The 12,732-nt window shown below is 28.2% G+C and overlaps 1 protein-coding gene across 1 annotated transcript in view; it reads right to left on the reverse strand.

Annotated features, from left to right (window-relative positions):
• LOC100200426 (eukaryotic translation initiation factor 3 subunit A) overlaps nucleotides 1-11,187 on the reverse strand; it is a 44,831-nt gene extending 33,644 nt beyond the window's left edge. Inside the window, exons 1-5 of the mRNA XM_065793304.1 lie at nucleotides 10,949-11,187; nucleotides 3,737-4,061; nucleotides 3,498-3,661; nucleotides 3,153-3,352; nucleotides 492-700 (exon numbers count right to left, since the gene is read on the reverse strand). Coding sequence (XP_065649376.1) covers nucleotides 492-700; nucleotides 3,153-3,352; nucleotides 3,498-3,661; nucleotides 3,737-4,061; nucleotides 10,949-10,997 — 947 coding nt within the window. The 5' untranslated portion in view covers nucleotides 10,998-11,187. The remainder of the gene's footprint in view (nucleotides 1-491; nucleotides 701-3,152; nucleotides 3,353-3,497; nucleotides 3,662-3,736; nucleotides 4,062-10,948) is intronic.
• Between the last annotated feature and the right edge of the window lie 1,545 nt (nucleotides 11,188-12,732).

Consider the following 12,732-nt stretch of genomic DNA (forward strand, 5'->3'; position numbering starts at 1 on the left):
AGAAATTTAAATCAGGTTTTTTTGATTTCTTAATTTCCCATACAAAAATTTTGAGTTACCTGAAGAAATTTGCTGAAAGATGAAAAAATGGTTCAACTTAACAAAGTTTGAATTATCCAAAGTTCGATCTAACTGGAGAATTTTAAAAGTAATCAGTTAGATAATTTTAAGGAACCAAATCAAATACTTCTAGATAACAAAAGTTCAAGTTCGACTGGTGTTTGACTTACCGGGAATTAGCTGTATGATTTTATTACCCTAATAAAGATTAACCTGCTTAATGTTGTATTTATGTATATATGTAGAAATGTTATACTTATATATAAATGTTGTATTTATGTATATATCCTTGACTGTATATATATAATAGTATATATAATACTCTTAATCTAATTTATTTGAATCTTTTGTTAAGTGAACAAAACCTTTCAAATTATGTACTCAAGTTTTTAATCATAAAACTCATCAATAAGATAAAATCAATGACATACTTTTCAAGTTCTTCAGGTGTCACAGTTTTTTTTTGCTCTTTCACTAAGGTAAATAAACGGAAGAGAGAAGCTGAATGAAAGAGATAGTTATCAGCTTTTAAAAACACAAGAGCGACTTTCTGGTAATAATTAGCCATCATATGAGGCTTAGGCGGTTTCTTAGACATCAACATCAAATAATGAATGCCCTCTATTGCACGAAATGCTTCCTAAAAAAATAAGAAAAATTACAAAACTATAATCAAATCCCAAAAAACAACTAATATCACTAAACATTAAAATAAAAGATAAAAAATAAATTATAAGATAAAAAAACATCTTCAAGAACTCAACACACATTTTCTATATTAATCCAGGGTGATGAAACTTATAAACAATAAACCCTCATTTTTAATATAAACAAATTTTTCTGAAACTATAAGCATGTATTAGGGGCTATTCTAGAAAAATAATTTGAGTGGCAGTAGTCTTCTGCCACACTACTGACTCCCTAATTTAATGTTTAGGAACAGGTGGTGCTGGTTAGTGAGACCCATAGTTCTTATTTATGTCTTGTGCAAAATTTAGATTTTCTTTTTAGTTGTGCCTTAAATTAACAAAATAATACTGTAATATCATCTAAACATGCAATAATGGATAAAGTGTGAAGTGGTAATTTAAGTTAGAGGTTTAAAGCTATTGAAGGGTTTTAACATTCTTTTGCTCTAATTTTACAGTAAGATAGAAATGCCTACTAATTTTATTTTCCTAATACCATTGCATAACAAAATTTAAAAATAAAACATTTTATAAAAACAAAATACTGAATAGTCGCTCATATTTCATATAGATATGAAAATGAAAATAAAAAAACAAACAAGGGAATATCCTACTTGAACAAAACCTTTAAAATAATGACAAATTCATAGAATATAAACAAAGGAATAAATAATGTAACAACTAAGGAAGTAGACATGCAAAAGTTACATGTGTAAATATTGAAACCAATATTATAAAAAATACTTATCACTTAGCTGTTTTTGTTTTTTTTTAATTTTCAGCCTTAGGCTATAAAGATTTGCTGATTTCTTGACAGTTATTATACAAGCTCTAGATAAGTTTTTACCATGGCTGACAAAAGAGGGCCAGTTAGGCAACATGGTAACATTTTTTGGGTTGTAATACTTTTTAAAAACTTTGCACATTTGCACAACTCCATTATAAAAAAAATTCAAAATGACTTAACAATGACAGATTGACTTTTTTTTTGTCTTATTAATGTTTATAAACAGGTTTATAAACATAAGTTTTATGAGGATCACCAAAAAATTTCTTTTACTAGAAACTTTTTTTTTACATTTTTAATTTATAACAAATGCACAAATGTGTAGATTTGTACAAAGCATGAATCTTAGTCACAGAAAAAAATTCTTCTGGAAAAAGACATTTTCAATTTGTTTTAAGTAAAACTTATGAAAGATCAATCCCTAATAAGAAATAATTTTACTAAGACATTCAGCCCTAGACATAAATAAAAATAAGGTTGGCAATAAACTGTAGACCTTAAACTATTTTTGGTTGGCATCAGGTCAACACAAAATTTTCAACACAAAGGTTTTGCCATAACAATGAGGTTGGGAAAAAAATCTCCACCTTAGACACTTTTAGACTGGCAGTTAGGTCAGCATTGCCAAATGCCAACCTAATTATGAGGGCTGAACATTTGTTGACTAATTTCATATTTCAATAAAAAAGCTTAGTTTCAAATTACAGTTTGAAATTATAACTTGTTAAATTTAATAGTTTATTGAAATAATTTATATTTTTATAATTATGTTTAAAAACATTTTGTTTTACTATTTATATTTATATTTTATTATTGTAAAATATTAGATTTAATAACTTAAAATATTGTTTTAAAACTATTAATAATTTAAATATTGTAAGAACTCAAGGCTAAAAGAATTTTTAACTGATCATAGTGGTTACATAAGTTTATAGTTAGACTAAGTCATAAGCCTTTTTTATTATACTCAATCCTTTTTTTCCTTTGTACTCATTAATTCAAAGCTGAGACTAAAAATCATTTTACAAATAACAGGCTCAATGAAAATCCCTTTTTTCAGTTGAGCTTCTGATAAATAAAGATAATTTCTACGCAAATATTTAAAACAGTCATTATCTTTAGGAAAAATCTTTACTAAAAGCTTTATTAGGCACAACTTCATGTGTATAGGTGCTCAAATACAAATTTTACAATATCCATAACTTTTTTTTTTCATTTTGAAGTTTAAAAAACTACAACTCAGGAAAAAAAATTTATTTGATTTTTAATCACTTCACTTTTAATTTATTTTTTTGAGTTAATAGGTTAATAGTTGTTGCAAATTAAATTTTAGCATAATTTTCATTATTTATATCTCTGATTTTACACTTAGATTCTAGAAAATTTTATTTTTTCTTTGACAGCACTATTTTAAATAATTTCTTTATATTTTTTATAAACAAAACTCTCATTCTTGATAGAGTTTTTATGTTAAGTATTTTTTAATTTGCTCTGCTCTTTCTACAACTCTTTACTCAATTGTTTGCACACAAAAAAAAGCATAAAAATAAACAAAAATCTGTTTTCATTATCATTTAAAAATGATTACAAATCGAATTAACTTGTAAAATATTTACCTGCCATAACTCCATTGTAATAGCATTTTCCAACTGCACCAGCCTGGTTTCTAGATGCATTTGTAAGCTTTCTGGGCTGTTTAGATTAATTGCAGTTGGTTGTCCTTGATACTTCAGTACTTGATCCAAATGATTCTTTATTAACAAGCATAACTTACGGAATTCAGCACGACGCATATATTTCAAACAAAACTTAAATGCTAAAATTATAAATATAAAAACTTCAAAAATTTGGATCATAAAAAATGTCAATAAAAAAAACTGTCTACAATCTAAAGCCATGAAAAATATCTAAAAATAACAGTTTTATTAATAACTATCTATTTATCCTTACAAAACATTTACCATTTTGTGCTGTTTCATGATAGAGTTTTTCAACACGATTATTATTACGCAATAGTTCAAGCACATTACGATATGCTTCCCACAAAAATTTTACCCAAGGTGTTAACAAAACACGATCTGATCTATCTTGTGCATCTTCTGAACTTACAGATGAAAGCAAAATTCTACAAAAAACAATTTTTTTCAAATAAAACAAACTTGCTTAACAAAAAATATTTTTGACAGTTAAACAATGCTACCCTTCAGGTGTTTGCAGTTGATCAAGATCTTCAACAGTCACAAGTTCAATAGATTGATTTTTAGCTTCATCTGCATGCTTTTCAGCTATATTTAGGAAGAATGTGATTGTCTCTTCTAGAGACAATATGTTCATTTGCTGACATATCAACTTGTATTGATATAAACCTTCTTTAGCATTAACTGATCGCTTTAAATTTACACATAGTTTAAGATACATTTGCAAGATAGGTTCATGAATCTTTTGCCAATTTCTGTGCTTTTTGCTTTTAATAACTTCATAGAGAACATCTAAAGCTGCTTCTGGCTTACCAATATCAATGAACTCTAAATATAAAAATTATATAATGTTTAGAAATTTAGTAGACATGAAATTTTAATAAATGCAACCTTATGAAATAAGGTTAATTTTCTAACTTTGTAGGGTGAATAATGCTTTTACAAATAAAATAAAAAACTTTGGAAATTAGAAGTTGAATATATATTTTAAAACAATTATTGTCAATCAGATGATACAACTTGAAACATTCAGCAAAATCTTTAAAACATGTTCTAGTAAAATGACAGAAATAAAATTTAATTTTTTAACTTTATTTTTGTAATATAAAGAAAGCTACAACTTTAAGCAATTCACAACTAACTATACAGAAAAATAAAAAAATATCTGTCCTTAGGCATAAACAATATGCCTAAGGACAGATATTTTTTTATTTTTCTGTATAGTTAGTTTTGAATTGCTTAAAATTGTAGCTTTCTTTATAGCAAGCTTAATGCAGTGCTAAGTAGTTTTTTTTGTTTAACAGTCAATTTTTTAAATAAAATAAATAGGCTATGAAATAAAATAAAAAAAGTGAAAAAATGTAACTTTTTAAAACTGCTGTATATATAAATGTAACAGATGAATTTAACTTTTTGAAAATCCTAGAAATTTTAGTTACAGAAAAATTAAAATTTTTTGGTGACTAAATTAGCGGAGAGAAGTGGATAAAATCAGGGATGTGGATATTGGTGAAATAAAGTAACAAACGTGTAATGAATAATTAAGGCTATTCCTTATATATATCTTTACCAAGTTCATTTTATTCTTATTATGGATAGCAATATTCTTTTTTTAAATACAAGTTCGTTTCGCTTAAACACTTTTTTAAACTTTTTGCATTACTAACTCTGGTGGATAGCATATAATTCAATAAAATTATTCATATATAAAATAAAAAAAGCATGACTTCAAGTTACTATTTTTTTGTATGCAACAATTGTTAACAAGTTTGCAACAAATCTAAATAAAATTGGAAATATTTTGATTAACTGCGAATATATTTTCCCAATTTCCAAAAAAATTATTAAGATTACAAAAAAATGCCTAAAGTATCAAAATAACAGGGTTTTCAAAAAATTAGTAAAACGGTTTGGGAATTCAGCATTGAGTGCACAAAAAAAATTTGGCAGTTTTCTTTGCTTACTTTTTTAGCTTAAAATCATAAAAAAAGCAATTCAGTGTTATTCCTGTACATAAAAATATCATTAAAAAAGATTATCAGTGGCTTTTATTTGAGTTTTACAGTTTTCTAAATAGATGAACACATTCTTGTCTTATCTACACATTCTTGTCTAGAGTAATGGGGAAATGATATACTCTTAAAAAAAACCAGCTAGTTATTTGATATATATTTATCTTTAATTATTTTTTTGTTTACAATTTTATTTTAAAATGCTACATAAATTTTTTGAATTAAGCTCAGGTAAAGTTTTTCTATCATTCATTCATGCTCTCACATAACTGTCTCTCTTTTTAAAACCACAAATGGAAACAAATGCTTCAGTAACCGCTTTTACAGCTCTTTCACAGGATTACATATAAACAGAGCTTCAAAACAAGTAACCGGATACTTATCAAGATCATATGTAAGTATTTGACATGTAAACACTGGTTCTAATATTATTCATTTTTTCCAATCTATTAACTCTTTGATAGATAAAGCTTCCGTATTGAGCAAAAACTTATTTTGAGACTTAAAAGACATACTTGAGCTAGCCATTTAACGATTAAAAGAAACTTTCAAAGAATGCTACCAGTAAACATTTAATCACTTATTTTAAATCACCATCTTTTAAATTTGTTGAACCATCCAGTTGATAGCAAACCTCCAGATTTGATTTCTGAACCTGTTATGAAGTTTATAGAATCCCCTCCTAGAGCTTCCAAGGATTCATAGATTTCCTTTCAAACCATCCAATTGTAGAGAGCATATGCTGCTTCTTTGGCTGGTTTGCCTGGTGGTATGGCTTTAGCAGGTGTGTAATAAGTAAGGTATCTTCCAATAGGCCCATAGGTCAGTTATGTTTTTCCTTAATAGTCCTCATGTAAAATTCATTTGTTAGAGGGTTCTGATCTAAAACTAAATTTGAGTCCTTTCTTTTATCAATAAACAGACCTTTAAAAGGTTCTTCGTCAAGTAACCACAGCTGATGTTGCTGCAGGTGAAATATTATATCTTATTGAAAAGCCTGCAATATGCATAGATCATCCAGGTCATATTTTAAAAATCTGGAAAATTGTTTGGGTTAAATATCCAGAAAAAATCTGGAATATATTTTCCCTTATTTCCCTCTTAAATTTTCTCTCAGCTGAATTGTTACCAATTTTTATTTAAACTTTTCCTATTTTTTATACGAGCGATGAGTGAAAAAGCTTAAAAAACAAATATATTACAAAAATATATACCTAAACTTATATGTATGGAAAACGCTTTGGATATCCGGAAAAACTAAAAGTTAAGAAAAATATCAGAAATTCTAGAAATATCTGGAAAAAGATAATCCCTGAATATGATTAATTGACATATAGTTTTTTTTTCCATTTATGTTTTTAAGTGGTTTTTCCAAAATCTTTTCCTCATTGAAATCTGAATAATCTTCAAAGAAACATTCAATAGCATTGTCATTTTCTATCTTTTTTTTTTTCATTTTTAATTTCTTTTTTTCTCTAGACTTACTCTTTACTTATTTTTTTTTTTTTTCCTTTAGTGAAATCTGCCTGGGAAGAGCTGGAACAGCCAAGAAAGTTCAAACTTGGGAATTTTTCTCTCTTTGAAACAAGTACATTCAATATGTAATTTGATCACTGCAAAAAAAATTTCAACTCCCCAAAAAGTGTGATTCCGCATAAAGTAAAAAATTTTTCTTCCTAAGCTATTATTCACATATAATGGCACCATAAAAATGATTTGCTGAATTGAAAATCTAAAATGTCAAAGCATAAAAAAAATTATTTCAGTTAAGAGAAAAAGTCAAGTCAAGGCCATATAGGCTTAAACATCTAAATCAAACAATTGCTTGCAAAGACAAAACAATTAGAATAAATTAAATGAACCAACTTTTAATATACAGCTGAAAAGTCTTCAAAATAAGAATCTTCGAATGAAAAGGCAACTACGATTGTTGAAGACAGAACATGCTTATCAAGTGTTTGTAATGTTCCTACACACAGTGTGCCTCCACTGCTGCATAAAATTGAAGAATTTACTGGCTATCAGTTTACTGAGATTTCGCATCATACAACTGTGGAGCAGATGATGCAGGAGCTTGGTGTTATTTCAGATCTACAGAATGCTGAAATAGCTGTCGCAACAAAAAATTTGACATTGTGCTTTGATGCTACTACTTAAGAGGGTGACCATGTAAATGTTGTGCACTTGACAACAAAAACAAGTTGCATGGTTGTAACTGTTGACCAACTTGCTGGTGGTACAGCTAATGATTATCAGAGTCATATCACACAGTCTGTAGATCACCTTGTCAAGTTGTATAGTAACTTTTAAGAGCAACAATATATTGAAGTAAAGAGTACCATTATTGCTAATATAAGTAATACAATGAGTGACAGAGTGGCAGCAAACCATACAACTAAGTTAAACACTTTGTGGCAGAAATCGTTAAACGAACTAAATTGTCACCTTCACCCATTGGATACAATTACCTCTGCTTGCAAGTCTTCACTTAAAGCATTAGAAACTTTAAAAAGGAATCTGTTTGGCAGGGATTGTATTGCAGCAAACAATGTTATACAGCCTAACAAACTATGCTACAAGGACGGCAAAAAGTAACAAATATCTAACAAAGTAACAGAAGTCATAATTTAACCTTTTTTTCTTCTTTATATTATAACTTAATTTTCTTAATTAAAGGTGACCCAAAGGGTTTTGTTATCTTCTTGGACAGACACAAGTTGCCAAGGGGACTATTACCACACTACAGGGGAAATAGATTACACATCCTATTTCACACATGTAGAATTTTAATCCACAAACTACACCATACTAATGAAATTTCTGTTTTCTGGTGTGACATTATGGGGTGGTCTGAGAAATAGTCTGTATCAAGACTTTACCTCAGAAGCAGGTTAGGTTTTATATGTAGTTGATAAATAAATTATTAATAGAAATTTTATTTGGTTTATTTATATAATAGCATATTTATTTATAGGTATCCTTGAATTGTGTGCCTTAGGGTTAATTGGTAAACTATTAACCGGCCCCTGGATGACTAAATTTTATGTTGCGCTAGGTCAGGGACTTGACTACATGTCTGGCATCCAAGTGGTAAAAAATGTTTGCAACCATCTTGTTGAGAGTATCGAGAACCCACTTTCTCTAATTCAAAAAAAGTCAGACTTTTTTGGAAATGATCTTAAAGATCCAGTCTTTAATTCTATTGTTGGCTTTTGTCCACACTGATAAAATGAGAGAAGCATTTTGTTGTTGTCTGAATGCTGTCATTAGTGTCACTGACAGACAGTACCAGCGACAGTTCAACATGACATCAACTGATCTACTTGAAGACCAGATTCTTTCAGCATGGCTTCACAATATTGATTCTGAAGAACTCATGGGTATGTTTAGTGCTGCAAAACATAAACCTCCAAATGCCACATTTTGTTTTATATCATCAAAGCTGCATGCATGTAATAACAAAACAACTGATTTCCTCCGCAATAAACCTATTGATATTTTAAATAAGTTGATATTATGGGACATCTACACAGCCAGAAAAAACGCTTTTCTTACACAAAACAACATGAGCAAATTAAGGTGGAACTAATTAAACGCATGGAGATCAAATTTCAGCAAAAAGATAACAAAGAAAGAAGAAAAGTTAAAAAAACTTTGAAAAATTGCTTGCCTGACCAAATAAAACAACTATTCCTTGATCTGGAAAATGACGAAGCTGCAGATGTTGAAGACATTTTTATTGGTAATGTTGTCAGGCAAAATAAATGCCACATGTGGTATGATATTGACACTAATAACCAGGAGGTATATTTAGGCAGAGTCATTGGAATAAAAAAGAAGAACATTGCTATGTATATAGTTGCTTACTGGAAGCAAACTGAGAATGAGGATGACAATGCAGTTAATTATAATATGAATAAGTATCAACTATCTGAAAATGCTATCACTGGTGACCTACATATGATGTGATCTATACCTGTTATACCATATATTATTTGTAGCTGGTTTGTTTTTGAGTATTAACTAATAAATTGTTTTTGCAACTATTTTACTGAATTAGTAACAATGGCACAAATATTTTGCATTTTAATAATTTTATTTAGTTGCACTTTATTCAATGCTGGAGCATCAGTAAGTCATTGTATGTTTGTTTGTGTTCTGTTGGACCTCTGGCGCAGTTTTGACGCACTTTTAAGTCATTATATGTTTGTTTGTGTTCTGTTGGACCTCTGGCGCAGTGTTGACGCACTCGTAAGTAATTATATGTTTGTTTGTGTCATTATCATTGTGATGTTGTTGTTGTGATGTTTTGTGTTGATAGATAACTTGGCTTACATTCTCGATGGTGTCTATTGTTAATAATGGCTATTAGGTGGTTTTATTATTGAAACTCACTGTCTTATAATCATTCACTAAAAGCCAAGAAATAAGTTATAAATAAAAATATAATTTTTTATGTTATTATCGTTTTTTATATTAAACGTTTTTAACTGTTCACATCTCAACAATCTCAGAAAGTTAGTTTCTTATTTATTATACATACTTTTTTTTTAGCATTTAGAGCATTTAAAGGCACCATCAAATTTAAAGTTTCAAGATTTGGAAGGAGCATACCCTACTACTTTTTATACTGCAAATTTTATTATTAAACTTTTTTTTAATTAATTTTAATTAATGATAAAAATACGTAGAAGAATGAAGCGATTTTGATACTAGGGTGTGTACCACCGCCACCATATCCCCCTATTTCATAAAATATACATTTAATATTTGCTTGGAAACTGGAATAAAAATATAACAACTTTGTTTGTAAAAAATTACTAGTTTTATATTTAAAAAAACAATCTTTAATGGAAGAAATGTGGATTTTTCGATGACAAAGATGGTTCTTTTGTTCCCCTCTAGCCCCCTGAATAGGCACAGGTGTTTAAAACTAATGAAGCTTGTAGCCTAATGTTACACCTATCTTTTTATACCAAGATATATGCATTTAGATAAGAATTGAAAATGTTGAGGCGGTTTAAGTTACAAAACCATTAATAAATTGGTCACAGTTTTGTTAAGGAATCCTTTTAATCAAATTTCGTCACTAAAACGCTCACAACTTTTGTAGAATTATCCGATTTTAATAAAATTTTCAGCTTTAGAATATTTTTTTTGAAATTCTTTCCAATGATATATAACAATCTAATATTTAAACAATTTGAAAGTTTTACACACATACCTATTTAAAGACTTTTAATTGAATTTAATTTGTTAAGCATTCTCTAGAAGTTGTCTTCTAAGAGTTCTTTAATTCTGGAAGATTTTAGAATTATTTTCCATCTCATTTAAATGTAAAAATAGGAACTATATTTAATTTTACAAACTTTTTACTATATTAGACTTTTTTTAAATTTATTCCTTTTCACATACAAAATTTATATAACTAATATAAAAAAATAAATGCTTTTCAACAAGTTTATTAGACATGTAATTTAGTTTTACTTTTTATGTCAAATTTATTTATTGATCTTACTAGTAACTTATTATTTAGTTTAAGGAAAGTAACACAACTGATAATTTTAAGGCGACATCAAAAGTTGCTGTTTATGTTTAATCAATTTATGGTTAACCAAATTATGTTTAACCGATTTATGATTATAAATTTCGCAATTTTTAAAAGTTTTTACTTAAAAAAAAAAATCAATGACTAATACTTACCTTGAGCTCTTTTAAGAGCATTTTCTGGTTTTTGGAAATACTGCACCATGATGTTTATATTTTATAACAACTCTTTAGAACATGTCGTCGACATTATGTGATGGAAAAAGAACTAAAGCGCTCAGAGTTGGCAAGTAATATAAAGATTTTTGTATTAAACTTTTCGGGCCTTTGAGTATTATTTTTATGATGTCCAACGCAACCACAAAAAATAGTTTCATTAAATAAACAGCACGTTTATAAAACAATTTACAGACCCGATGATTGATTTTTTCTTGATTATCAATATTTAAATATCAATGTTATTTGCTCTTACTTCAATCAAGCTATCAATAAATAAACTTTTAGTAAAGTTTATTTATTGATAGCTTCTAAAAGCAATGTAAAATTTTGATTTTTTTTTCCGTTTTATTTTATTTATTTTAGTTTAAGTTAAAGTAATGTAATAAATAGAAAAGAAAATAACACCCAACGACTGGCTTACAACATTGTGCTCGGCACGGCCGGATTTAGGGGAGGGCTACTAAGGCTACAGCCTCAGGGTCTTCACAAAACAGAGGCCCCACAATAGAGACTTTGATAAAAAATTCAAATTCAGATTAGTTCACTCCATTGTTGCCTCGAGGCCTCCACTTCTCTAAATCTGACACTGGTGCTAGGTGTTTCTCATGTAATGAAAATTTAAAAAACAAATTTTACCTTTATATCATTGTTACCGGTTATATACAATGAGGTCTTATTGGCAATTTATCTATTGCAAAAAAAATTGAAAATTTATTATAACTGTAAAACAAAATTCCATTCCATTTTTTTCATAAATGCTTAAGTTTAATCTTTAGTGAAAACTCTTCTTTAGGGTGATATTAAGGAGAGAAAAAAGTGAAGTTTAATATTGTATGGGAATACTTATGTTATTCTGTAGTGTTAGGTAATTTAGCAATATTTGATCATCAAAGAATAAATGTAAAATATTTGAAGGAGCTCTAACCACTGAAGTTGTGGCGCAGAGGTTAGGAAGGAGGCGTGAACTTTCTAGTTAAATGGTCTTTTGCGATGCTCTGTGATAAGACCGTTAGAACTTCTGGAAACACCTGGATTAAAAAATTGCTTTTGTTAAAAAGCCAATGGAATACACGGAAAATTATTGAATTTTATTAATGCAGAGGCAGTTTTAACAATACTTCTTTCCACACAAACTCATTTGGAGGCGCAACTCGAAACCATCGCATCTTAAAATTTTTAAGCAAGTTATTATCGCAAAGATCTTAGTAAGAAAAGTTCTTAATATTTGTTTCTACGTATTTATTTAACACAACAGGTAAAGTATGTTGAGAACGGTTTTTTATATCATTTAATCTTCTCTCCCTTTTTATGTTTCTAAAAAACAATGTATTTATTTATCATTTATTAGTTTTTCTCCACTGATGGATTTTCCATTTCATATTTATGACCTTTAAAACAATCTTGCAACGCATGCAGTCTAGAACATCTATAATTAGGTTTAATAAAAGATGCTTATAAAAAATTGCTTATGTTTAGAACGAGTTTTTTTAATAGTATTAAACAACTCGGGTAATCAAATTTTGTAATTGTAGTATTTTTGGATATTAGTTTGTTGTAAAGATAAGGGCCACGACATAAAATAGAGAAACAAGAACGTTTATTATTATATATGGTAAAATTTATGTAAAATTTTTTCATTTCTTAAGTGTCATACCTATTTCTATTGCATTTAAAAAACTTTTTTAAAAAATATGACAGCCCTAGTTTGTATTTTAGGATAA

Source organism: Hydra vulgaris, chromosome 03 (assembly GCF_038396675.1).
Source record: "Hydra vulgaris chromosome 03, alternate assembly HydraT2T_AEP".
Lineage (NCBI taxonomy): Eukaryota > Metazoa > Cnidaria > Hydrozoa > Anthoathecata > Hydridae > Hydra > Hydra vulgaris.